We start from the raw sequence: 27,849 nt of genomic DNA, 5'->3' as shown, positions 1-27,849 counted from the left end.
GATCTGTGCGAACATGTACGAGCATCTCTGCCCCGCTTCTGCATTCGGGCGCTGTCGACAGCCCACGAAAGCAAAACGCAACACAGAGAAAGTGAGTGAGTAAGTGTCCCATTAAATGCCGGAGCTGTTGTCGTGTACGCCCGCAGAGGGCGCTTCGATAGCGAGGCGCGTCTCCGTTTAATTGGTCAGCAGAGGGCGACGAGCATCCTGCTCGATTATTACAGTGCGCGGGCGCAAATGTGATGCTGCGGCGTCCGCAGTGTGTGCGTATATATTGGCGGCGTTAGCATATATCTATACATAAACGCCTATAGCAGCGAAGCGACTGCCTCAGTGACCGAGCAGCTTTCCCTCTCTCCACATACGTGCCGCTCGTAAAGAGAAAGTAAAGCTATAGCTGGAACATCGCCCGGGAATAGGTACACGCCCTTGCCTCCTCCCGTGCGTATGTATATGGCAACGGCGTATGGAGTAGTTCCGGATTCAAGAGCTGTTGCGAGTACTTCCCATAATTGCGATCTCCCTCTCCCTCTTCTCTTCCTTTGGAAGACGAGTCATGCATTCGCGATACCGCCAGGCGCGAGTCGATGTGTTTCATATAGCGATCTTTAGGGTGCCATTTGTTGACAGTTGCGGGCCTACTTGTACGAAGAGAAACACGGGCAGAAAAAGAACGGGGTCGAACAAACCTCTCAGGAAGTTGTAGCTGCTTTTTTTTTTCTTCCAGTAATTCGATATTTCAGAAGTTTGGGCACTGAGAAAAACTCGAAGTAAATAATGGTTGAGCGTTGCTCTAAATATCAGGTGAGTGGTGTATCACGTGCACTTCCATCAAGTTGCCCTACACGCGGCATTACAAGCTGTGCAGACGCGATCGAATACAGTTTTATTTAACATAGCCGCTGAGACAGTGGATGTGCATGACTTCTGGCTTCCGCGTGACTCGGAAGTTCCTGCGGAATATAAGCCTCGTCCGAATCGCCAATCAATATCGTGGGTCGAGATCAAAGCGAACCACCGCAGCCCTCCGCAGCGCGGTTTTCTTGTGTCCTTTTGTTGCCCTGTCTACACCATGCGCTTCGCTAATTACACATCGATTAACGGAGGAAACTATACCACAAAAACCAGCCAGCCACGTGAATTCCTTCCGAAACTCGGGCCATTTGTTACGAGGCTCATTGCCAGACTAAATGCAGACGAGGTAAGCTGGACTCGGTTTCTCGGGAGGGGAAAGGAACTGGTGGGGAGAGGAGATGATGAGGAGGTCGTACACGACTGGCCTGCGCGGCGGCCGCCGCCACAGGGGGAAGGGTAACTGGAGTGGTGAAGCCACGATTCAGGTGTATATATATATATATATATATATATATATATATATATATATATATATATATATATATATATATATATATATATATATATATATATATATATATAAATGAAATGAGGGGCCCGTTTGACAAATTTATGAAGGGAGCCAACAGTCACCGAAACCAAGGTGCATAGGGGAACGTTAATTTTTTTTTTTTTTTTATGTGTTATGCTTATCAGTGGGATAATAATACTTAGATTAATAAATCGCTTAAAGAAAATTACTTATAAAGCAGCAGAAAAAACAACCATGCCGCCGGTGGGATCCGAACCCACGACCTCCGAATATCGCGTCCGGTGCTCTTACCAACTGAGCTACGGCGACGGCTGTCCAATCTGCTGCTCTCGTGGGTATTTATGTTTACTGGGTGTAAGCGAGCCTTGAGAGTGTTCACCAGCGCCACCCTCGACCATAGCGGCGGACGTAGCACGTCCTGTAATACCGCGAGCGTGACGTAGAACGTCATCTAACGGCGAGGGCGGAAACTGTGCGAGAGCCCTCTTATGCTACCTATGGCATTAAGACTGCCAGAACCGAGACCCTCGTTAAGCTATTAGCAGACAAGTTAAATGAAATGAGGGGCCCGTTTGACAAATTTATGAAGGGAGCCAACAGTCACCGAAACCAAGGTGCATAGGGGAACGTTAATTTTTTTTTTTATGTGTTATGCTTATCAGTGGGATAATAATACTTAGATTAATAAATCGCTTAAAGAAAATTACTTATAAAGCAGCAGAAAAAACAACCATGCCGCCGGTGGGATCCGAACCCACGACCTCCGAATATCGCGTCCGGTGCTCTTACCAACTGAGCTACGGCGACGGCTGTCCAATCTGCTGCTCTCGTGGGTATTTATGTTTACTGGGTGTAAGCGAGCCTTGAGAGTGTTCACCAGCGCCACCCTCGACCATAGCGGCGGACGTAGCACGTCCTGTAATACCGCGAGCGTGACGTAGAACGTCATCTAACGGCGAGGGCGGAAACTGTGCGAGAGCCCTCTTATGCTACCTATGGCATTAAGACTGCCAGAACCGAGACCCTCGTTAAGCTATTAGCAGACAAGTTAAATGAAATGAGGGGCCCGTTTGACAAATTTATGAAGGGAGCCAACAGTCACCGAAACCAAGGTGCATAGGGGAACGTTAATTTTTTTTTTTTTTTATGTGTTATGCTTATCAGTGGGATAATAATACTTAGATTAATAAATCGCTTAAAGAAAATTACTTATAAAGCAGCAGAAAAAACAACCATGCCGCCGGTGGGATCCGAACCCACGACCTCCGAATATCGCGTCCGGTGCTCTTACCAACTGAGCTACGGCGACGGCTGTCCAATCTGCTGCTCTCGTGGGTATTTATGTTTACTGGGTGTAAGCGAGCCTTGAGAGTGTTCACCAGCGCCACCCTCGACCATAGCGGCGGACGTAGCACGTCCTGTAATACCGCGAGCGTGACGTAGAACGTCATCTAACGGCGAGGGCGGAAACTGTGCGAGAGCCCTCTTATGCTACCTATGGCATTAAGACTGCCAGAACCGAGACCCTCGTTAAGCTATTAGCAGACAAGTTAAATGAAATGAGGGGCCCGTTTGACAAATTTATGAAGGGAGCCAACAGTCACCGAAACCAAGGTGCATAGGGGAACGTTAATTTTTTTTTTTATGTGTTATGCTTATCAGTGGGATAATAATACTTAGATTAATAAATCGCTTAAAGAAAATTACTTTAAGTAATTTTCTTTAAGCGATTTATTAATCTAAGTATTATTATCCCACTGATAAGCATAACACATAAAAAAAAAAAAATTAACGTTCCCCTATGCACCTTGGTTTCGGTGACTGTTGGCTCCCTTCATAAATATATATATATATATATATATATATATATATATATATATATATATATATATATATATATATATATATATATATATATATATATATATATATATATATATACACGTTTGGATCACGGGGGAGAGAAAGTTCTTTCGCCCGCTTTCATATGGCACACCGGTTCTCCATCGGCGGGGGCATTCTGCAGCTGTCGCTTGCGCAACAGTGGCGCCGCGGCCGCCAGCGCTTAGTGCGGCGCGCGGTCATGCTTCACCGAGCTGTCCAGGCCGCGGCGGGGGTATGACCGGGCTCTTTTCGGGATGCCGGCAACCTAAGGATTCCCCGCCGCGCGCGTCTTTCTTTTCCTCGAGCTAAGAAGCGCGGCCATATTATCTCTGGCTATCCGCCTTCTTTCGCTCTTCGCCCGGCGCAGGCCGGGCTCGTTTCGTTTTTGTCCTAACGACGCGAATACGAAACTTGTTCCGGCGGCAGCGCAGACTGTCTGGTTCGCGCACCGCACTGCGGAGGCGAGTGATGTCTTAATCGAACAAGAAGCGCACGTCGCGACGCCTGGAGGAACGGAGCGGACATGCAGTCGCGCAACCAGCGATTTATAATAATAATAATATTAATAATTGGTTTTTGGGGAAAGGAAATGGCGCAGTATCTGTCTCATATATCGTTGGACACCTGAACCGCGCCGTATGGGAAGGGATAAGGGAGTTATACCCCTTCCCACCTGAACCGCGCCTTATCCCTTCCCATACGGCGCGGTTCAGGTGTCCAACGATAATAATAATTGGTTTTTGGAAGAAGGGAAATGTCGCAGTATCTGTCTCGTATATCGTTGGACACCTGAACCGCGTCGTAAGGGAAGGGATAAAGGAGGGAGTGAAAGAAGAAACGAAGAGAGAGGCGCCGTAGTGGAGGTCTCCGGAAATAATGTCGACCACCTGGGGATCTTTAACATGCACTGACATCGCACAGCACACGGGCGCCTTAGCGTTTTGCCTCCATAAAAACGCAGCCGCCGCGGTCGGGTTCGAACCCGGGAACTCCGGATCAGTAGTCGAGCGCCCTAACCACTGAGCCACCGCGGCGGGTATCCAGCGATTTGACGAAACTCGATTTTGAGAAGTTTTTCGGTGTACACAACAAGTAACTTTTTTCTTTCCCGCAGACATCGGGCTCACTCTTTTTTAATGTCAAAATAACGGAACGAATTTGGATTCGGAGCAGTTTTTTTTTTTTGTAATAACTAGAAACGAAGAGGTAATCTCGAAAGTTGCACTGTTCACACACCTCAAAAATTAAAAACGCGCACGCATTTGGGCTTAGAAGAATGCGATAGCATCCAACATTGCGGTGAGATGGTGTCCGCAAGGTAAAGCGAGCCTGTTACGCTTTATCCCTATGGGCCTCTGGCGCAGCTTTCGTTATACCGAAGTTCTCGTTTTACCGCAGCAATGCTGTGCCCGTGCACTAAGTTTTACAGGACTTTAATTTCACGCCTGCCGGCTTCACGCAAACGATTAATGGAACGTTCCCAGACATTGCACAAGCCCTCGGACGTCGTATCGCTGAGAGGCCGGTACGTTCAACGCAACGCCGGCACGGAGGCAGGCCATCACTATTATTAACCACTGTTGCTTTCAGGCCCGTTAACGCGCAGTGCAGCGATAAGATTGGTCAGACCAGCGGCGAAAACTCGGAAAGGCGCACTCAACCCTGCGGGAGCAACAATATAACGGCCTCTGCTGTGCCTTGCACGCACGACAGCGCTTACCGCAAGGCCGCGTCCTCGTTTTAACTGCTCCGACCTCGAGGTTTTTCAACCGTCCGCTCACACGAGAGAGACCCCATTATGTAGCAGCACGCACTGGGACTCCAATTTGCGGTCGCGCTTTATCTTGGCTCCTCAACGCGATTTCTGTGCTCGGTTTGAACAGCTCCAGGTGGTCGAAATCAATCCGCACCCCTCAATTATACGACATGTCTCGCATCCCGTGTCCAACTTTCGTGCAACCATATCCATTACTCACATTCTTTCCTTCACACGCAGGCACGGTTGCGAGCAACGCGAACAGAGCGCGCCGTCTGCAGCACCTGCAGATTACATAGCAGTTTTGGGCCGAGACAATGGGCAGCTAAACAAGCCCCAAGAAATGTCGCTCCGAGGGGGGAAAAAAAAAAAGACCATCATGTTGCAGCGTGTGTAATGACTCGAAAATATATAATACACGTGTCCTTGAACGGTTGTATGTATAACTCCACACAGAGAGAGAGAGATACAGCAACGACGGCTGCCGGCGCCACCCGGCACATCACGGAGTATATGCCGCCCCGACGCGCATACACGCATGTACCAGCGGCGCTGCAAGTTCCATCACTGACTCGGCTGGTTAATGCGACCAGGCACGCACGTCACCACAACGCGCCCGCTTCTGTCACACGGGGCTGCTACTATACCATAAGCACACTGCTACACGGACCGCGAGCACAAATCGCCCCTTGCCCGCCGCAACGCCAGACATGGAAGACCTCACAGCGAGAGCACGCGATACGTGTCAGTCCTGCAGCTTCCGCTGTGTGCGCTCACACACAGTGCGCCTCTTTGTAGAGGCACGGCGGCGGCGGCCTAGCTCCCATTAGCCCCGCCCGATTATGACTAATGGAATCGACGTAGTCCACAGCGCGCGATGGCCGCGCGGAGCGGGGACATGCGCAAGTGAACAAATTACGAGGACACGCATGCATGCGTGCAAGCGCGCGATATATGTACAGGCATCGGGCACTGTGCTGCCGCACGGGTATAATAGCATGCACCCGCGGCGCGCAGTACCGGCTGATGTGTACCGGCTCTGGAAACGTCACAGCTCACAACCCGCGCCACATGTAGGAAACGAACGCGAAGTTCTCACGATATAAATTTGCATGGCAGCATTCAGATGGCGCGCTCGCAGACACGAACCTGGAGAAACCTCGGCGTTTCTCTTTAAGTATAGAGAGGCGGCAGATGTTGCCCAGATCCTCTATACCGGGACGTTGGAACGCCCACGGTCCGGCATATTTCGTAACCGACGTCAAGCACGTACAGTATAGCCACGCATATAAAAACGCCCCTGGGAGCACAGTGGACGGTGCGCCGGAAACGTCTGAGGTGAAAGCGAGGCTTATGGACGTCGGCGATACAATATGGTTTCAGTCATGCAACCTTCCGGGCTCGAAGCAGCGCGTGCTCGCTGTATACGTACCAGGGAGCGACCAGAACACTTCAAGTGGTTAGCATCCGAAAGAGAAGCCAGTACGGCACAGGAGGGAGATGGTGCACGCATCATGCACGTGTTTGCACGGCGTATAGGAGTCGTTGACTCGGCCTGTGAAAGCGAACGCAAGGCTGCAGGGAGGAAAGGGAAGGAGAGAGAGAGAGAGCGAATGCAAAAGCGGGCGAGCGAAGAAAGAAGAAAAAAGAAAAGGAAAGTGAGCGCTCGGCTTCCTGCGGCGATCCGTGAGCGCAGCGGTGGGTCGTCGGCTGGCTACGATGTAATAGGCCGCTGTGCGACAGACAGATTGCGCGATATGTGGTAGCCCACACGATGATGAGCAGGAGGAGGACGGTGACGCCATCGAGCGGGACGAGTACAACAACGCAGCCCGGTGACCAGTGAGCGCCTGTTCTGTTTGCCCTCAGCTCTCTCTCTCTCTCTCTCTCTCTCTCTCTCTCTCTCTCTCTCTCTCTCTCTCTCTCTCTCTCTCTATATATATATATATATATATATATATATATATATATATATATATATATATATATATATATATATATATATATATCAGTGCACTGTCTGAGGGAAAGGGTGGACACATCCGTTTGTGCACGATGGCACCGATACGACGCTTTGGACAAGCCCAACTAGGGGCGCACACACAGCAAGCAATTCGTGATGAGGCAGCAAACAGCGTTCCCATCGGCGGGACAGATGAGACAGATGTCGTAATTGCAGGCAAGCAGCAGGTATACGAAGAAGGCTGAACATTCATTCTTCGCTGAAAGATCCCAAGTAGCTCGGCAAAGCGCAGTGCAATGACGCGCCTTGACGAAGCCAAGGTCATGTCGCATAAAGGAGAGATCTCACTATACTATCCCACATCTGACTGCTTGCACAAAGAGTCGAACTTCATGCTCCGTGTACAATGGACGAGTCGAGACCTTTTGGGAATGAGCTTCCATCCAGCACGATTAAAATACAATCACCATTTCTTGAGACTGCGGAAGCACACTTGCTTACGCCCGCTTGCTTTGCCTGGGATGTGACTTATCTAATCAGCGTACCGAATTAGTGCACAGCGCTAAACACGGGCCCGTTATTGAATCTCCAACGTATACGGCTCAGTATACTAAGCTCGTTACAATACACCAGACATGCACTGCACCGAGCCCCTCGCTCTGCTAACAGGCCAGGCATCGCTCTGGGCATTTCGTTTCGCGGATTAAATAAAGAGACAGAGAAAAAATAAACAGCAAAAAAAACTGAGAAAAAAGACAGCAATGGCGATGAAAGATTGCGATTAGACTTCCGGGCACTCGCTCAAGCGCTAGTCTTCAAAAACCGCGCTTGTCGCATTCGGGCGACGTGCCTCTCTCTCTGTCTGGAGCCGCCTGAGAGATTACGTGGTTTCTCTTGAGCCTGCGCTGTCCGGGATAGCGCTTTCTTCACCGGGGGCATGCATACTATACACCAGCGCAAGCAGGGGGGCTCGCTCAAGAACAACATCCAAATGGAAGGAAGGAAGCCAAGCCAAGCCGCCTGAAGACACGTGTAATAGATCCGCCGTCTTTTGGCGCGTTGAGTGACAACAGGAAGAGAAGAAAGAGCGAGAGATGGAGCCAGCACGGGCCGCCTCCTGCGGGGAGAGATATCCAGAGAGAAGAAATGGGGGGGGGGGGGGGGGCAGTTGGCTGCCGAAGGTGCGGGCGGCTAGACATTTGCGTGACCAGGGATTTACGAGATGAGCGTGAGCCTCACGAAGGTAGGAAGGAAGGCTCAGGGCTACGCGCAAGCTATGTCCTATTGCGTGTCCACATCTTTTCATGTTTTTTTTCTTCTTCTTTCGGAGTCCCTTTCATAGTGCGTGCCTTTTTTTTCCTTTTTCTTATGGCCTCACGCGAGGAACCGGGCCTGATTATGATAGATGGGACAAACAAAACACTCCTCGAAGAGAATCGAAGGGCCTCCTCAATAAGAAGGACGCGTTGGCCTCCTCCGTTGTCGACTTTTCATTCTCCTCCGGTGGCTCCTGCCGCCCTCTAAATTGGGTTCCTTCGGAATTCTTTTGCGTGGCGTCGGCCCGCGCGTCGTGCTGCTGCCTGCACTCGCTTCAAGCAGCGTCGGTTGGCACGTCGTTAAAAAAAAAAATGAGGGAAGTAGTCGGCGGAAGGGGGGGGGGGTAGCGGCCCCAAGGTTTTCTTCTCGGCGGGTGGCCAGCCGGCGATACCTCCGTCCCCTCTCTCTCTCTCTCTCACACACACACACACACACACACACACACACACACACACACACACACACACACACACACACACACACACACACACACACACACACACACACACACACACACACAGCACTTCCGCGCGTTTCTTTTGTTCTAGCGGTATTTTATCGCGTCTTGTGTTTCTGGGATTCCTTTCCGGTCCGACAGCAGCCTGAATCCTGCTTGCTTGTGTTGGGGAATGTTTCGGGGTGGAAGAGGCGGGGGCGTCTTACGGATCAGATACCAAACCTCCTCCATAGACGTGTCCTTCCTTTCTTAACCCTATATATGTTTTCTTTTATTTATTTATTTCCCGCACGGGTGCGAGGTTGGGGGCGGGCACTAAGCGGAGGAGGACGCGGAAGACGCTACCGGCCACGCCGACACCCGTTCTAGGATTTCGCAGCTGCCACGGCGGCAGTGGCGCGGATTAGCGCGGGGGAGAATTTACGGCTGGCGCGCGTGAAATTCTAGACGCCGCCGCCGCTGCGAACCCGCCGGACTTCCTTTCCCGCTACCGTTCCTGCTCTCGCGGGGGCTCCCGAAAACATACGACTGTTGGCGCGTGGATGACGCTGTCACGGCCCACCCGCTGCTGCCAGCGGGAAAGGTTCCTTCCTCACAAGCACGCCTGGTGCTGCATTGCACCCGGGTGCTCACCGGTGCTCTGCGTGTCGAGCAGTCCGAACGCAGCGGGACGTTGGGCCTCGCACTTATGTGAACTACGTCTTTTTTTTTATGTTGACTTTCTCATCTCGTTTATGCTGCGCCTACCGGCAGAACTATGGCAGCGAGCTTCCGGCTTCGCGACCCGGAGGTGCCACTTTAGGGCCTACGTTGCGCTAAGCCGTGTGGCTTGGAATTTCGCTTAATCCTAAGTTCCGGTTTATTCGAACTCGCGGTGTCATCCTGTTCGAATCATGCATGCTAACTCCGAACATTTCAAGCATTTTTTCGGTCTCCTTGGAATTCCAGTTATCGATATTCGACTGATTTATCATTTATACTTCCAGATTCAGCTGTGCCGTGTCGCGAATTTCGGCCAATGAAAGCCGTGGCAATGACTTTGCTTGTAATTGTTGGTCAGCAGCACTCAAGCGTTCAGCTGCTGCACTACTGATAACAGGCGTTACTGTTCAGCTTCCGAAGTGCCTAATTTTTGTCTGGTGATGTACGCACGCAGAGAATTGGTTCGAAAAAAAATGCTTTCGTATTTTGCACGTAGTTAGACGCACTAAAGCTATCAAGCGTTGACAGTGACGAAGCTAAAACAAACGGTGCGGGAAAACTTGCCGCTCAGTTTCGTCCTCAGAACAGTGCGTTCAACTTTACAATGCCAGCTGTGACGCTAAGATGCGAGAATGGATGATGGCAAGACACTCGAAGACTGCAGGGCTAAGCGCTAACAAAGGCGCGTTTCAACGAGCACTAACTAAATCAGATGGAAAAGCCAAGTAAAAATGCGCAAAGTTAAAAAAAAGACAAGAAAACACGAAGCGTCTAAGAGGGAACAAAAGTTGCGAAGGAGGTCGAACGCTACATAAGCAGCACCGAGCGCGTCCGTTCGCGGAGCCGTCGACGAGTGGCCTTGAAAGGCGGAGAAGAGCGCGCTATCGACAGAGAGGAAAAGTGATCAGCGCGCCTCCCGAAGATGGAGTAGCGGCGGGAGCGCGTCGAGTCAGGCAGATGAGAACGGCCAGCTCCCAGAGACAACGGAGACAAAACAGGCACAAGACTACGTAAGGAGGAAGGGGGAGGGGGGGGGGGGGGGGGAAGCGGGAGATAGGTTCGTTCGCGAAGACACGGCGCAAATGAGAACGAAGATGTCATCGGTGGACCTGCCTACTCTGGTCTCCGGTTCTCGCTTCCAAGGAAAGTGGGGAGGGGGGGGGGGGGGGGGGGGACGAAACAAAAGCGCGCCGAAGAAGCAGCAGCACCACGGGCGGACGACTTCGTGAGCAAGTCTGGAAAAGAACTAGAAAGAGAGGAATGAAGACAAATAGGAAACGACAAGATAGAGGGAAGAGGGGGGGGGGGGGGGGGGGATGAGAGGCACGTACGTACGTACACACAGTTGGCGGGGCGGGCGTGGGAAGAAAAGAACGAGGTGGCGGCGGCAGTCAGCCAGGCGAACGAAGAACGGGGGTCGGGTTCGATTAAAACGCTCTTGCGGCAACAGCTTTGTCCTTCCGTATCTGCCTGCCTGCCAGCCAGCAAACTCGGACGGGGAATAAAGCGAGTGCAGAATAGAAGATAAAAATAAAAATAATAATAGAGGGGGAGACTTCCCCTTGTCCTTTTTCGACGCCGACTCTGCTAGCTCAGATAAACTTTCTTACTCTCCTCGCTCCAAGTAGGAAAGAGAGAGAGAGAGAAAGGCGGCGACTGTACATACGTGTCTGGGTATAGTGCTGGCGAAGTGGCAAGACAGAGACCGAAGACTTACAGCTTTGTTCTCTTTCAGTTTGTTTTTGTTGTTCGCGATGCTCTCTTTAGTTCGGATAGAGGCGCACACAGTCGGCGGCGTTGTGAGTCGCCGTAGATTCGTTTTCGTTAAGGAAAAGGGACGATCGATTAGGGTTGGCAGACACCCTGCAGGTTGCGCAGACGAACCATCAGTGCAGCATCGACACGAAGGCCCCCTTTGACCCTATAATTCTCATTATGACCGGTTTTCCCCCATTTTCTGTACAAACTATATACCTACACGTATCTAGCGTATCGAGAACGCACGAAACACTTCGGGTGCCTTAAGTAACATTTCGATAGCCTTTTAAAAGCCACCACATCTAAACAGCAGAAGCGGTGACTCGACTGTCGATCTGGAACCATGGAGAGGGCCCCTTTTTTTCGACCAGCAAGAAACATCGTCTCTTCGCGACGACCAAAAAGGTAGAAAAATGGAGGAATAGAAAGGAATACATTAGAACAGAATAAAAAAAGCAAAAATAAAACGGACGGAACGGCCGAAATACCAGGCTTCCGCTTTCGTGCACTCCGCAAAGTCCAAAATCGTGCGGAGGACGACCTCACCGTCCTCAAAGGAGTACTGCGGTCACGGCCACCCAGCTATAGGCGTAGGGGGGAGGGGTGGGGGGGGGGGGGGGAGTAGACACTCCATATTTTCCTCCAGGAAGGAAAGAATAATAGACCGCCCTGCGAGAAGACGTCGTGCGAGCGTGTAGGTATACAGATTACACAGCCACACAAGCACGCAATGCACTCCGCGCGGGCATTTCCGTTGTCACTTCGGGCAGCTCGCTTCCTTCTCGATTATTCTTTCCTTCCAACTACGAGACACACACATACCCGACCGCTTGAGCCACAGCAAACGCTGTTTAGATTTCTTTTTTCTAGTTCTTTCCCTACTGCATCAACGGCGCAATGACATAAATAAAGGACGGGGTGCGATGGGGAGAGGGAAACACCCCGGAAATAGCGCATCCGTAATATCCCATCTGGGCCGCGTCTGTTCTCCGCTTTTGCGACGTCGTCGGACGGAGGCCTGGACATGCATGACACGCACGCAGCAGCAGTCACGTTATACGCGTCCAGAGAGCTCGCGCTCAGCCAGACCTGCCCCGTAAAAGGGCTGCCATTAGACCGGTACGGATGGATGACGGCAGGAGCTGTTTTCGCACACGACCTGACGCCACCGCCGCCGCGTTGCATGCGGAGCTGGCGCCCTCTGCAGGAGCGCCGGCGATCGGAGCGACATTGACCGACGGCGTTTCTTTTGCGCGAGAAGTAAGGTAGCGGAGAAAGAATAGGCGTGTATACGATCCCAAGCAGGGGTGCAGCTCGAAAAAACAAGAAATAAAGTAGCAATGCCCCGTTGGCACGGCAGGCTTGAAGTCCCGGCCGTGCGCCGTCAGATGCAGTCAAAGATGGGCAGGCCTTATAGTCGTTCGTGTTTTATTTTGTTTAGATTGTTATTTTTCTCGAAGAAGGGCGGGAAGGCCATCAGGTTGTTGTCGCTTCTGCAGCGACAGGGATATTACACGCACGTACAGTGGCGAGACAGAGCAGTCGGTCGCTGTACAATCTGCATGCTTTTTCGCGCTATTTCGAGAATTGGCGAATGAAGGGACCTCGGTCACTGCTGCAAGCAGTCGGAGTTGGACCGAGATTTTGTTTTAAAAAAAACGTCCTACTATACGAGTCTGCAAACATCCAGACACGTTCATCTGCCCCCTCCCCCCCCCCCCCCCCTTCTCCCCTAATCGCCTGCTACATTTTATTTTGCTTTCTCTTTTCCTATACACGACGCGCACACGCGGTTGTGGCGCCCATGTGCTGTGCGATATCAGTGCACGTTAAAGATCCCCAGGTGGTCGAAATCATTCCGGAGCCCTCCACTACGGCACATCTTTCTTCCTCTCTTCTTTCACTCCCTCCTTTATCCCTTCCCTTACGGTGCGGTTCAGGTGTCCAACGATATATGAGACAGATCCTGCGCCATTTCCTTTCCAAAAATTATTATTATTATTATTATTATTATTATTATTATTATTATTATTATTATTATTATTATTATTATTATTATTATTATTACTACTACTACTGCTACTACTTTGCCGACTGGGGAAATTTAACCCAGTTGTGACGCGCGGCGCCTCGCATTTGTTTCACGCGGCTGCATGATGCCCGTCTCCTCAGGCAAGCTACAACCTGGACACATTTCTTATTGTGTGAATAGTTTGAACATATTACTTCTCCCCCTGTCCTCTATTCCTGTCCCCTCACCTCTTTCATTTCATTTCTCCATTCTGCCTGCTGTCCTTTATTTCCGCTGCCCCAGCTCAGGTGCTTCAGTATCGATGGCAGATGCCGGGGCTAGCAAAAATCTTTTCCTTCCTTTTTACTATTATTTTAATAAACAACGACTACCACCACCACCAAGCAAGCTTCACATTCGCCTGCACCTTCGCATAGCGTCAGCCACGGAGCTGGAGACACGCACGTACGAACGTGGTTGCCACGGGCCGTTGCTCGCAAGGACGCTACGTGCACCTCTTTCTCCTGTCTTCCTTTTTACTTTCTTTCATTCTTCTTTCTTCGTTTCGGGCAAAATATCAGCCACACACACACACACAGCCTCTATTCCGAATGTGCAGCGGATGACCTCCGCGGCAGCGAAGGATGCGCCCCGAGTTTCACGGCCGCGGTGTCGGCGTCGTCACGCATATTCGCGGAAAGCGGCAGCTGCCCTGAAGGCGCGCAAAGCAAGTCTCAAAAAGCGGGCGCCAAGGATAAAAAGGCTGGTTTGGCGTCGCGGCTCAGCCGCTGAAAAGCGACAACTAGAGTCACTAAATAAAGACTTAGAGTACCGTCACTACAGCACGGCGGTAAGCAGGGGCGGCCATTTTGTTGTTTATCATTGTTGCCAGATTGCCGCTTCGGCGACCTCGCCGCTAACATTGGCCCGGCCATTTTGTAAACAACGCTGTTAGCCACCCTGCGCTGCGGCGGGGATCGTAGCCGTACGGCATGGAGCCGCTCAGATGCAAACGGTACAGCTGTTGCCTTCAGTTTATGCTTTCGTCGTGCGGAGCTGAATTCCTGCGAGGCGCGGAATCCCTGGTCACTGAGTCGGTCACCGGCAGCACTCGCAGCACTAGGACTACCACAGTTGCCCGACTGAAAACGCATAAGCCACAAAATGGCAGCCCCCATGAACCGTCGCAGTGTAAACAAATATCACGTGATGCAAACTGGCCAATGATCGTGGCGGCGGCACAGAACAATAGGAGAAAAGAGTGCCGGTACTCTAAGTCTTTATTTAGTGACTCTAGCGACAACGTCGGGCAGGCAGCGCGCGTATTTTATAAGCGATAAACAGAGGATATGTGTAGTAATAAGGTATATCCGCGTGCACCAGCCCACGCTACAGTGAATACGCTGGGGTTCGGGGTAGCACAATTCACTTATGCTATACGCTAGCTGTCGATACGTCTAGCTGTCTTGAGATGCTGCGCTGGACAGCTGCAACCACGTAGGAGGAGCCTTGAACAGCACCGCTCCTATAATAGTGCGTCATGCACTAAGAACTTGCGTACGCAACCGCGAAGTGCGGAACTGTTTAGCGGACTTGAAAGGTGCACCAGAAGAAAGCACTGAAACATAAAAACGGACAAATGCCGGAAAAATAATGATAAAAAACGCGAAAAGCAATTCGTGCCATCCAGCCACGTCTCAGGAGACTGACCAGTTTGCAATGCGCACTGCACTTCGCGCTTAATGTAAGAAAAAAAAAAGCTGTTTACAAGGAAAAGCGCGCGAGATCGACAGCTCGGCGTCGTAGGTTCATATAGTGGGAGTGCAGTATACGGCGAAGCAATATTTTTGCGACGCCTGCATGCTCACAGCTATAGCTTCTGTTCGCGGGACTTCCGCCCTGTGTATATATATAGATCTGTGGCGCTCTTATGTTTCGCCTGGAACAGCAAACCGTAAAAGCACGGAACCCGCCGCGGTGGCTCAGTGGTTAAGGGCGCCCAACTAATAATAATAATAATTGGTTTTTGGGGAAAGGAAATGGCGCAGTATCTGTCTCATATATCGTTGGACACCTGAACCGCGCCGTAAGGGAAGGGACAAGGGAGGGAGCGAAAGAAGAAAGGAAGAAGGAGGTGCCGTAGTGGAGGGCTCCGGAATAATTTCGACCACCTGGGGTTCTTTAGCGTGCACTGACATCGCACAGCACACGGGCGCCTTAGCGTTTTTCCTCCATAACTGATCCGGAGTTCCCGGGTTCGAACCCGACCGCGGCGGCTGCGTTTTTATGGAGGAAAAACGGTAAGGCGCCCGTGTGCTGTGCGATGTCAGTGCACGTTAAAGATCCCCAGGTGGTCGAAATTATTCCGGAGCCCTCCACTACGGCACCTCTCTCTTCCTTTCTTCTTTCATTCCCTCCTTTATCCCTTCCCTTACGGCGCGGTTCAGGTGTCCAACGATATATGAGACAGGTACTGCGCCATTTCCTTTCCCCCCAAACCAATTATTATTAAAAGCACGGACGGTATACACGAACTCCATGGGATCGTGAAAAAGCATCGCCATTTTGACCGAAGCAGAGCCGCCGTCAGTGGACTTTCGTGGGCTCAACGCCACATAACGCGACTCGGGACCCCGGCCGCGGTCTATCGAACAACGCGTCTCGGCGTTCGAAGCTTCAAAAATAAAAATAAGACTCCATTTCGCGAATGAAATGACCGCCGAGTATACGGGCTGTTAGCCTTCTAAATAGCTCTGTCTTTGTACGTTCCCCGGAGTAAGTTTCAGCCGTGTTTCAGACGCATGCTGCACGGATGAAGCTTGACAGCTGGCATCGCTTGTAACCAGTGGCCATATTCGTGAAGCTTTTTCAGACGCAATAATGATCTCGGGAACTGTTCAGCGCCTTGGGAATCGTGTATCGCCGGCTATCATTTCCTGGCTATATACCCATTTTCGGTTCTCCGTGAAGACAACTGCCACTCACGGACGACTATTCCTTGCGAACATCTTTCCAGATTCGCCGACGCCGACTTTAGAGATGATTCGAACTTGAGTATCGCACACATTTCCCGGCTTCCACGATACTGTATGCGTTACTATTGCGGCCCGCAGCGGCAACCTCAGGAATCGTAATCACTCGTGTCCTCGACCCCTCGCTGTTGGATGTGCTATAGAGAGGCCTGCTCAACACCTTAGAAGCAAACACCTTGGGCTGTATTCTTTTCACGTACATATCGAATGACCTTGCGCAATTTACACGCTCTATACTATATATAAGCGAGGTTTCTTTTTCTGCCTTCCTTTTCCTGCCTACCCAGAGAAAAGTACAACGAAAGATTGAAATGGTTGATTTGCCGGTCAAAATTGCCGTTTTCGAATGTGGCAGAGCAATGAAATGCTGAAAAGACTTTTTGAGGACCAGCACCGAAAAACAGTGCGTGGAAAAAGAGGATTCGGACTTACCCTGACTTTTAGGAGAGGTATCTGTTGGCACGCTGTCCTCTGCTTGTCTTGCTGCTGGAAGGAGGCAAGACAGCGGGGAAACAGGTCAGAGGACGCCAATCTTTTTGCAGTGTTAACCACTCACTTCTTGAAGTCTCAAAAACGGGTACTCTTAATCACAATTATGCTGGGGCAGATTATCCTGCTGTATATCGCAATGTATATTTTTATAACATATACGTTAGTCCCTGCAAGATATCGCACCGTTACCTTTAGATTCCGAATTCACTCGATAATAAGCAGCCCGTAACACATGACAGACATTACGCTTAGAGCACAAATAGAGAAAGAGAAATGGTAAAATGAAACAAGTCAGTGGACACGTGGATTAAATGTTTAAGGCACGAACAAAAAAATAAAGTTTCCAAATAAAGTGACTGCACATGGCATGTTTTCTCCTATCTAACCACACGAAAACTAATTCAAGCGCAACTACTAAGCGAGGCGCATAATATAGTGTGAACGCCCGTTGCGGAACTTGTCCCATTAGGAATACCGTTTTATTCCACGCAACTTCGTCGACCATGCATACTGCCGAGTGCACAGCGATTCACTCAGTTCAAACAATACCCGTCCAATTTAAAAGCTTCAAAACGCCTCCTTGACTTCGCCATTAACTGTATATTCACGTCAACGCGCACCGGTTTTATCATTATTCAGAGGACAAACGGTGTGTTGCGGGTGCGAAAAAGGTGGGTTCGCCCACCACACCCGCAATCATCTCGAAGCGCGAGTTATCCGAAATCGGCATTCCGGCTGCTGTGCGGATCTCCGAGGCCACGCGTGGCGCAATAAAGCTTCGCGACGGTCATTCGCAGCGCGCCAACGGGGCAGCAGCGACAGAGGAGAGAGAATGAGCCGTCGCATCTTCTCGCCTGGGTGTGTTTCAATCTATGGCCGCAGAGCGGCATAGTGCGGCGCAAAGCCCAGTTCGCCCGCCCGCCCGGTTGTCCCATTCTCTGGACACAGTGAATCACCCGCCTCGAGCGAGACTTGTCATCTGCGAATCCTTCCCTGCTATTTTTCTCTTTTTTTTCCAGCACTTTCAATTTGTTTATTTTTCTATCGCAATCTCCAGCGAAGCCGAGACTCGTCGCGGAGACTGAAGGAGACCCGCCCAACGCAACGTTCTTTCAACTCGCAGGCAGGCCGGCTGACTGGCTGCATATGGGCGGCGGCCCCATCACGGGCTGTTCTCTCCACGCAAAAAAAAAAAAAAAGATTTGTGGAGGAGGGGTGGGCGAGGGGTCGTTACCTCGAGAGAGCGAGCCGGGCGTTGCGAGCGACCGCGCCGCTGTTTCTTCTTGAGCCGCTCGCCGAGCGCTGAACGCGAGTGTACAAAACACACACACACACACACACACACACACACACACACACACACACACACACACACACACACACACACACACACACACACACACACACACACACACACACACACACACACACACACACACACACACGCGTGCACACTTTGCCTACTACCGATGCTACAACAACCATCGCCACCACCACAGCAGCCGCACACAAGCCAGTCCGCCTTCAATCCTCCACTTCTTTCTCCATGCTAGCACGCCTATCTCTCTCTCCCTCTGTCTTGTGCATTTCCTGCTACGGTCGGGAGACAGGTAATCTGCCCCTCCCCTCCCTTCCTCTCCTCCCGGCTGGAGGAGAGAAGATGACCCCGTCTTTGTGCCGCGCATCTCTCTCGTTCTTCGGTGCCGAGTTTCAAAAGAGGCTGGCTCCGCCGCCGCGCTGATGGCGGTGGTTGCTGTTGGTGGTCGCGGCCCTGTTGTATTATAATGGCGGTGACGCGCTCTAGCTCTCATGATCGCGCGCCGAAAGGGGGGAAGACCTGGAGAGGTCGACGGCGCTCCGCAAAAACCACAACCACCACCCGCAAGCAGCCGCTGCCACCAGCCACCATCGACGGTGATGCGACCAACGCCGACGCCAACGCGAAAGCCCGCCACACCGCTCCCGCCGCGACAGACCGAGTGAGCCGACGCCCCAACTTAGCGGCAGTTCGCGCACGAAATGTAGCCGCGGCACTTTTTGTGCACCTCCGCTTCGAATTCAAGAGAGTCCCTGTAATAAAGCCAGCGGAGCGCAAACACACACACATAAAAAGCAGCGGCTGACTTCGTGGGAATAGAGAAGGAAGTCATAGCGCGCGGTCAAACCCACGCGGTCCCAGCTTGGTGCGCTGCCCTGCCTGCACAGATGGCGAGGTCGCTTGAAGATAGAGACGCTCTAAAGTTTATAGTGCGCGCGCGATCACGCCCAAATAAATGACGACCCCCCCCCCCCTCCCACCTCTGTTTGGGCGTTGGTGGGTATATAACGCAGCGGGAGGCGCGGAATGGGCTTGTGCGCGTCCTATAGCGAGACAGAGAAGAGAAGACTGAGAACGTTTTGCGTCAGTCCATCGTGATTTCTTCATTCTTTATCCTACCCTCTGGGTGTGGGGGAGGTGCGGTGTTTCGGCTTCATGCGTGGGTTGTCCCTGTCTGCCTTCATAAGCCCTTATAAGGCATCGCTACGTTTCCTGCGTGTGAAAGCTGGCGTGACAATCTTTCTAATGTGTCTGAACAGTTCTAGAAATAGCGATGTTCCAAGAACAGAGAGTTTTAGCCTAGTTGAAATGTAACAATATGTCTGTGCTGGGGCACATTTGCAAATCTAAATGCCAAATATATCGCTGAGCGCTTAGTAAATCGCGCGGCTTTATCTATCGGGACACACTGTCATATCCAGCATTAAACCGAATGAATGCGGTGTGCTGAACGCTGACCTAAGTGCGCACTGTGCTGAGCCCCTTTGACAGTTTGAAGAAGCTGACTCCTTGAGGACGAGTTGAGAACCCTCTTAGAAAGACATCGAATGGCGATCGCAAATGATTCAGTTGCAATTACGTACCAACACGCCCAATTCGCAGCATTAGTCACAAGTATCCTCTCTACTGTGTACGACATGATGAAGAACAGAAGATTTTGGGGCGGCAGTCTCTCTCTGTGGGGGGGGGGGGGGGGGGGGTGACTCTATAAAGTCATTCTGAACTGAACTCTATACAGCCGACTCATCCTTCAATAGTGCAAGCCAGGACTAAACACGGAGAGGAAAAAAAATAAAACAGATCCATTTGTGACGGCAACTCGAGCGCTGTGGAGACATCTGGTATAGTGTAACATCAAGCCAGCACTTGTTCCCTCCACAATGGGCAACAGGCTTGGCTGCGTACACCCAAACAGAGAGAGAGATGAAAAAAAAATAAAGAAGCTAGGAATGAAAAGAAAGCGTCCAGCGGAAGGGAAGAAAGTGGTAAGAGTAAACGCGAGTAGCGGCAGTGAAGGACTGCGTCTCCCCTATGAAGCGCACCACGCGAGAGAGCCAGCGCACGCAGGAAGAAACAAGCGCGGCCATTGTCTCCGCGAGTTAGCCGCAAGCCACTGGCAGCGCTTTTCCGCCACCGCAGATAAGAACACAACACGGCGCGCGCTACGCAACGGCCTTGCGGCTTTATCGGGGCCTATTATGCGCCACCAAGGCTCCTATGCAGCACTACTGTGTATAGAGGCGCACATCCATGAAACACGGTGGAGCCTGTTAGCGGGAACACGACGCCGAGTCCGTGGCCTCGGACGGCAGCGAGCGGTTAATGGACGACACTCGTCGACCACAGCACGGCTGCTTGCGTCTGAAGACCCTACGCAGGCCGCGCCTATGTAGGACAGATGTCATGGGCAATATATTAAGCAGCACCGGAGGAATGAGCCTGACAGTGCTTGCATTTAATTCCCAGTATCAGCAAGCGTTATCTCTCTGGCTGGTGCACTTCCTGATCAGTCGGCTGACGTGCCCCGGGTCGTCCACGCAATGGCGCATATCTAGGAAACGGGAGCGGCTGCATTGTACTGTTACCAGCAACAATGTGTACCGGCGAGATAAACTTGAAATTGGCAAGGCCGAGTCGTATCTCGGGCTTCCGGACTACTCAGGCGGTCGGCATGCATTAGGCTAGCGTCGCACAGGCCTGCAGTGTCAGCGGTAAGGGTTATCAGGCTTCTGCAGTGGAAGATAAGAAGGAGCCTAGGAACCACTGCGAACAAAAAGAAGGCAAATAAAGAGATGGCGAAATCCACTCAACTCGGTTTCGTGGGAAACACGGCACGCCCATCTCATTGTATTGCATTACATTGCATTGCATTGTACTTCAGTTTACGTGGAATAGAGGAAGTTGAAATAAAAGCTGCACAACTAGCAACTAGCAGCGCCCTCTGTCCTCGGTACAACGATGACAGCAAGGCAGCGCACGTTGTTTGAAACACTGCCACGGCGCAAAATAGATACTCCAGCTAATTAAGTACACGCGCCAACGACAACGCACCAGGTAACAAACTCTTTCCTTCCCCCATCAAAGATACATTCAGACGTTTGGTCTTCAGTACAGCCGAGAGGCAAATGAAACGTTCGTACATTCAGAACAAAACAAAGCCACGCTTGGAACGTGACTCGTAGAAAGTTTGAAGCACGATTTCAACAGGTTTGAAAATTCCGTGAGTTGTTGAGACACACCATCAGGGAAACTGGGGGGTGGCTCTAATTTCCATTACGGCGGGAAACCAGGAACTGAGCGAGACAGAGGTAAAAACGAGAAGCCACTACACGCAGTGGGGACTGCACGCAAGTCGACGCTTATCGCATAATGCGCGCACCCGCTCTGCGCATCCAATGTGGTTTACGCGTCGCTGGCAGAGAAAAAAAAAAGAAATTACAAGCGGAGGCACTGTGCAGCGACTGTATGCACGGCGGCGTTGTTTTTACGGGCGGTACGTGCTTCCTAGTCCGCACATACAATGACGAAGCAGCCTCGGCGGGTTAGCCGAAGGGACGAGCATGCAGGGGTGCGCAGGACGCTTCTTTTTATGTCCGCCCCAACCTCGCTCTCTCGAAGCTGCCCGGGAGTACTACACACAATGCGAAACGAGGCCAGTTTTTTTTTCTTTTTCCGGGCCAGCGGGGAACGAAGCTCATAGCATGCAGGTATTAAGGCGGGACTCTGCCAGACATCGCGCAGGAGAACGGCAGAAACGGTTTGTTGGGCGAATGCATATGGGCTACTTGGAATTTAACATTTCTGCAGAACACGGATCTTGTTTTTAAATGGTGACAGCAGGAACGGACTATGGCCTACTGTGATTGAATGTGTGAGTAGATGGTGTCTTCCGGAGTGGACTACTTTATACTGTGAGTGAATGTGTGTATGGAGTGTGGCACTACAATGGCCTATGTTCTACTGTGGCTGAATATGTGCATTGATGGTGACCTCTGGAGTGGACTGTGTGGATTGATTGTGTGCATACATGGTGACTGCGGGAGAGAATGTGTGCTATAATAAGAGACTGTGCGCTTAGCGGGGTAGATGCGGCATTGTTAATATCGAAGGGCCGCTGCGGTGGAGCAATTGCCGGCAGATAAAGCAAGGCTAACCCCACCTGTAGCATTCAACACCTCAACCTCACGCATTCGAGTTACTTTCGGCCGACAGTGGTGTACTGCACAGACAAACGCGGACACGCGAACACACAACACGCGCGCACACGGGGATAAAGAGGGAAATACCGGCTTATTAAAATAGTGGACTGTTTATCCGAGTACATATATGCGAATGCCTAGCATGCGTGTCGCGGCCTCAAAGCAAAAACAACGCGTGCTCGTCATCTTCTTAGCGAAGCACAAGCTCCGGTTAATTAGTTTGTGAGAGAACTCTAGGTCGTGCTTCCAGATTAGCGCGGCGAAGATTACACCCACTCAAACAACGAAGCAATCCGCAAAAAGCAAGCACCGGACTGGTTTCTATCGAGTCTAAGTGCGCTATAACATTAATACCAAGGCGTTCTTGCATTACTCTCCGAAAGAAATGAGCGGATCGATTGCGGCCGGCAATCGAATTCGCGTACTCGTGGTCGGGCCTGGAACACCACAAATCCCTCGCCCCCGTCACCCGGTAATCCCCACTCCACTTGCGAAGCCCTTCTGTCAGCGGCAGCGGGCGAAGTGCTTTCTTCTATCCTGTTACTCACGTACCGCGCGCAGGGTAGGGTGATCCGATGAGATGACGGCCGAATAACAAGAAACTACTACCAACAAGCAAGCAGACCTCGAACGAAGCACGCCCTTCCTCTACCGGAACGCGTAGCTCCGTCTGCCGGGGATGCCTCTCTGGAGAGCAGTCCACCTCCCCCACTTTGCTTTTAGACCTCCATACACCTACACGTGCCCGCAGTGTGCATGTTCGCAAGACGAGAATACGCGGGATGATGTCGTCGCGTAAATCAGCCACCCGGCAGCGCGCGCGTCGTAAAAGGCTGATTTAATAATTCCTTTTCGGGAAGGACGAAGGGGCGTTTCTACTCCGTCCAAGGGGAAAAAAGAGCAGACATATCAGAAAAGCCGGCGGTACCCAAACACCACGCCGAGGCGGGAGAGCGGCCGAGGAACAGTTGAAGCTATATAGGTATGCGTGAATATACGGTCGCTGCCATCGGCACACTGGTCGGGCGGTCAGCGCGCAGCTCCGGGCGGCGTTGATTTGCGGTCGGAGCTCTAGGAGATCGGGCCGAACGGCCTCTTCGGTGAACATACATACGCCCCTTGTTGTGCTCACCGACCAGCTGTAGAGTGAGAGCGCCGGTCAGCCAGGACAGACAGACAGCCGAAGGGGGGGGGGGGGGGGGGGGTACGCCTCTAAGCGCCACGCGGTCGTAAAAGATGGGAGGGAATCGCGGCCCACAGGTCTCTGATGTACGGCGCCGCCGCGATATCAACTTGGCGCGCCGACTGGGGAGGGTGCATCAGGAGAAGTATAGCGGTGATCTTTCTATGACGCTATAGCTCCATGGCGAGCAAACCCACCACGCTGTAGTTTATTTGTGTGTGATTTATTTATTTGCGTATTCAATGCCTGATTCTCGCCCAAAGGTATTTGTGTAAGAGGTACTTTGCAAGAAAACCAGTACAGAATGGCATGGTTATAAGAGTAGAGAAAGAGAGGTAAAACCTTATAAACTTTTCAAATGTTTAACAAGCCAGGTGGGCGGACACCTTAGTTCAGGACTCTGGTGGCTTTCGCTCGAGTCTGGACCCGTCGGGTGGTCTGACGTTGGTCCTCCAGACCATTGCTGGTCAGGGCTGCCTCCCACTGCTCGCATGAAGTCTGTGATGTTGTTAGGGGGGAATGCTTTCTAGCGCAACTCAACGAAATGCGAATGCGTGGGCTTACCGGCGCAACAGGGACAGGTGTGGGGGTGTCTGGAAATGTGGATGAGGATGCACACGCATAGGGAAGGTGTTTGTCTGTGTTCGGTTCCAGAATGTGGCTTCTGCTTTGGTGAGTTTAAAATGGGTAGAGGGATAGAGTAAACACACGAATATGACTGACGAAGAGACGGATTATTTCTTTTTTTTTTCCCTAAGCCAGGTAGCCAGGTAAAGTACAAGAACCTGCCAAAATTCTCGTAGAAAGCGCTTTTGTACGTTAACGGAATTGGTTTGAAACAGCAACGACACCTAAAGAAACGCTGCCTTTCCTTCGCCTGGAGTTCGCGGACAAGGTTTGGGGAACTTCCTATATAGCGGCAGCCACTGTAGGGTATAGGGGCCCTGGACTGAGGGCTCTACGTGCCAATCTCTTAGAACTTCAATTACGAGCAAATAAAAGTTTTTCGATCCCTCGCTCTATACCCCCTAACATTCGTATGATATTTAGTTTACCTAAACCGCAAACATCTGCACAACAAAGGCACAAAGCAACTCCATGCGTGTACGCTGCAATGTGCACGAATGAACTGAAAACCAAACTTCCTCCTCCAGACTTTCACACAGCAGTTTCACGTGAAACAGAACGTGTTTAACCCGAGAACAGGAGAGGCCACGGTCAAATTCCCAAAAGGAGCGCTAAGCGAAATCGTTTCGCCTCAGTAGGAGCTTTCACCGAAGTCCACTGACCCGAAGCAAAGAGGCCACTTTTAAGTCCGCCGTCCGCGAAAGGCTAACAAACGACAACCGCGGGAAAATCTCCCAACAAGAAGAAAAAAAAAGAGTGCTAAAGAGAAGCGTACACTGCGCCGAAGAGACGGGACAAAAAAAACGCAAACGAAGTTGCAGCACATTTCGCAATCCTTCTCCAGCAGTGCCGGCTCTGGCGGCGCAGCACAGTCTCGCAACGGTGTAAACATGTTTGCGGCCGCGTCGATAAAAAGAAGCCGCGGAGGAGCAGCAATGTCCGTCTGCAGTCCGAAATCCCTTCGGCACGCAGAGAGCTTCTCCCAACACCGCCATAGGCACACACACATACACGCCTGCGCACTCAGGCATACACACACATACAGGTAAAAAGGGAACGGCGTTCTGCGCACCGGAGATGTTTACAGCGCCCCACCTTCTTTACGGCTCAGTCGAGGGCATACATACGGCATAGGCGGCGCGCCGGTCGCTTTACGACTCCGTCGTCCAGGCCAAAGGGGACGGCGGCAGGTTCACAAATCGACGCGCTCGACTGCTGCTACTTCTGCCGCCGCTGCACAGCCCGAGCTGATCCCTCACGGAGTCAGCCACCGACCCGAACGAAAGGACCGCGACACTGCAGCGGTGTTCTCACCGAGACCGCGGTGGTGTGGTCGAACATGCGCACGGAGCGCCACCACGACGCGATCGTATCGCGTTCCGGCCAGCGAACGAGCGCTCAATCTTTTAATCCGCCGGCAGGAAGATTTCTATCGGCCGAATTTTCGACCGCGCTTGGCCAGTGACGCGAGACGCGGCCCGGTGGGTTTATACATAGTGTGTGTGTCTGTGTTTGTGCATACTTGCGGCACCCTTCCTTCCTTTCGTTCTTTATTTCTTTCTTTCCTTTCTTCCATTGCGTTTTAGTGGATTCTTTACCCCCTACTCGCTTTGCTCGCCTCCATGGCTTGGGCGCTGTTTTTAACGAAGCCTCCCTCCTCTATACCCCCCCCCCCCCCCCCCCCCCCCCCCAGCCCCTCTTTTACCCTCGGTACTCCGCTTTCGTGATCGCACGCTTGGGTTACAGTTCTCCCAGGACTGGATGCATGCCTGCTCTTTTAGCTAACCAAAAGTCAGCGGCTGAAGAGGAGCTGCGGTCGTTAGCGGGTTAAGCGCCAGGGTTTCGCGAACAAGAGCCCGGCTTTATCTGGGATCCACCTTGTTCCTAAACGAGAGAAATAAAATAGGAAAGGGAAGAAGAAGGAGGCGAAGGAGCTACTTTTGACCGCGTGTGTCATTGGTTTCCTAGAGAAGACTATAACTCTTCTCGGAAAGAGCACAAGAAGCTCGCCCTTTTTATGAGCGACCAAGAAGCTCTGCAGAGGCATCTGCATGGTTCTGCGCTTGAAATCCCGAAAACTCGATAAGCGTGCGCTTGGAGTGCCTTGGAACCGCTGTAATGGTTTCGAGGAGACCACTTCGCGTGTTTAGAGCTTTCGGGAGTTTTATTTAAGACATTAAAAAGGAAACTTGAAGCGCCCAGACCAGACTACCCCTTTCCTTGTTGTCCAAAAGCAACCCTTCTACACAAGTGGACGCGGATCGAATTGATGCTCGACGCCGTGTTTTTAGTGCGTGCAGGAAGATTTATTCCGATTCCAGCGAATCATGTTCGGCACGAGTAAGGTATTGCTAGTACCTTTTTTTAATCACTGTTTCTTGTTTTTTTTTTCATTTGACTTATTCAGGAGCCGCAAAACCGGCGCCATTTAATGTGCTCTGCTCTTTGTCCGAGTGAGCTTGTTCATTTAATTATTTGTTTTTGTATTTTTTGCAAATTCGTCGCCCCCTTTTTCGTCGTCCAACATTTCAGGAACTCAACCGCAAACTAAGCATTACAGCGAAGGTTTCCTGGGTGCCTTCACACGCAAGAAGCGAGACAAGAGCAGCAGCACGCAAGAAAGCATCCGCGCCGAACGCTCTTACCACCTTAAACAGGTACTCAAACCTGCCCGTTGGACCCCTCTGTCTTCAAAGAAATCGCGAAGAAGCGACGCCAGAAGGCCTTTGGCACCTCTGCACGTGAGAGCTTTCTATAAATGACGTGTTTAAATCAATCAATCAATCGATAAATTAATCAATCAATCAATAATAATAATAATATTTGGTTTTTTGGGGGAAAGGAAATGGCGCAGTATCTGTCTCATATATCGTTGGACACCTGAACCGCGTCGTAAGGGAAGGGATAAAGGAGGGAGTGAAAGAAGAAAGGAAGAGAGAGGTGCCGTAGTGGAGGGCTCCGGAATAATTTCGACCACCTGCGGATCTTAACGTGCACTGGCATCGCACAGCACACGGGCGCCTCAGCGTTTTTCCTCCATAAAAACGCAGCCGCCGCGGTCGGGTTCGAACCCGGGAACGCCGGATCAGTAGTCGAGCGCCCTAACCACTGAGCCACCGCGGCGGGGGCCAATCAATCAAACCCAATTTTTTTTTTTGTTCATGCGTACGTTTGATTGGAATAATACTGAGCCACTTCGACCCCGGAAAAGTACTACGCGTTCTGCAGAGACATTTGACCACTGGGAGAGGGCATTCATTCTAAACAGGCGTTTGCGTGAAGGGTTGCAGTTTCGAAAAATCAGAAGCTCCTCTAAACGCGACATCATTTTCAGCAATTCTTGCGTGCGCTCGTGAACGCCGTTCTCAGTATATTATTGATCGAGGAAAACTATCGTGCGATCAAAGTGCGCGTAACAATTTGTTCAGACTCCATAAATCATCACACTGAACTAAACAACAGCTCACAGCAACGACCGAAGTGCAATACAATGTTTGCGTGTTACGGCTTACAACCTACTTGAATTGCTGATGATTTACGCGTCGATTCACACTTTCGAACGTCGATTAACACCTTTATCACCAAAAAAAATGCAAATACGAAGAGTTAAACTAAAGCTGTCTGCTTTAGAACAAACTCGAATAACCCTTCGCACTGTTCTGACATATAGCTATACGTTTCGCCTCCATCGCTGCGTTGTCTATTTCCACAGCAACGTATACAAAAACGTCGGTGTCTATTCCTGCGCCTCGCGATGGGCCGC

At 51.3% G+C, this 27,849-nt stretch overlaps 1 protein-coding gene across 7 annotated transcripts in view; it reads right to left on the bottom strand.

The window, feature by feature from the left end:
- The window catches only part of LOC144128350 (uncharacterized), a 421,731-nt gene that overhangs the window by 71,737 nt on the left and 322,145 nt on the right, over positions 1-27,849 (bottom strand). For 3 of the 7 annotated variants that reach the window (XM_077661689.1, XM_077661692.1, XM_077661694.1), the window contains exon 2: positions 16,700-16,753. The exons of 1 other annotated variant lie outside the window; for it this stretch is intronic. In XM_077661689.1, the coding sequence (XP_077517815.1) occupies positions 16,700-16,753 (54 nt within the window). The remainder of the gene's footprint in view (positions 1-16,699; positions 16,754-27,849) is intronic. 3 more of the 7 variants (XM_077661690.1, XM_077661693.1, XM_077661695.1) reach the window with 1 other exon arrangement.

The sequence above is a fragment of the Amblyomma americanum genome, chromosome 4 (assembly GCF_052857255.1).
Source record: "Amblyomma americanum isolate KBUSLIRL-KWMA chromosome 4, ASM5285725v1, whole genome shotgun sequence".
In the NCBI taxonomy this organism is placed as follows: Eukaryota; Metazoa; Arthropoda; class Arachnida; order Ixodida; family Ixodidae; genus Amblyomma; species Amblyomma americanum.
Note: the sequence above shows the minus strand (reverse complement) of the source record. Positions and strands in the feature narration are given on the sequence as shown.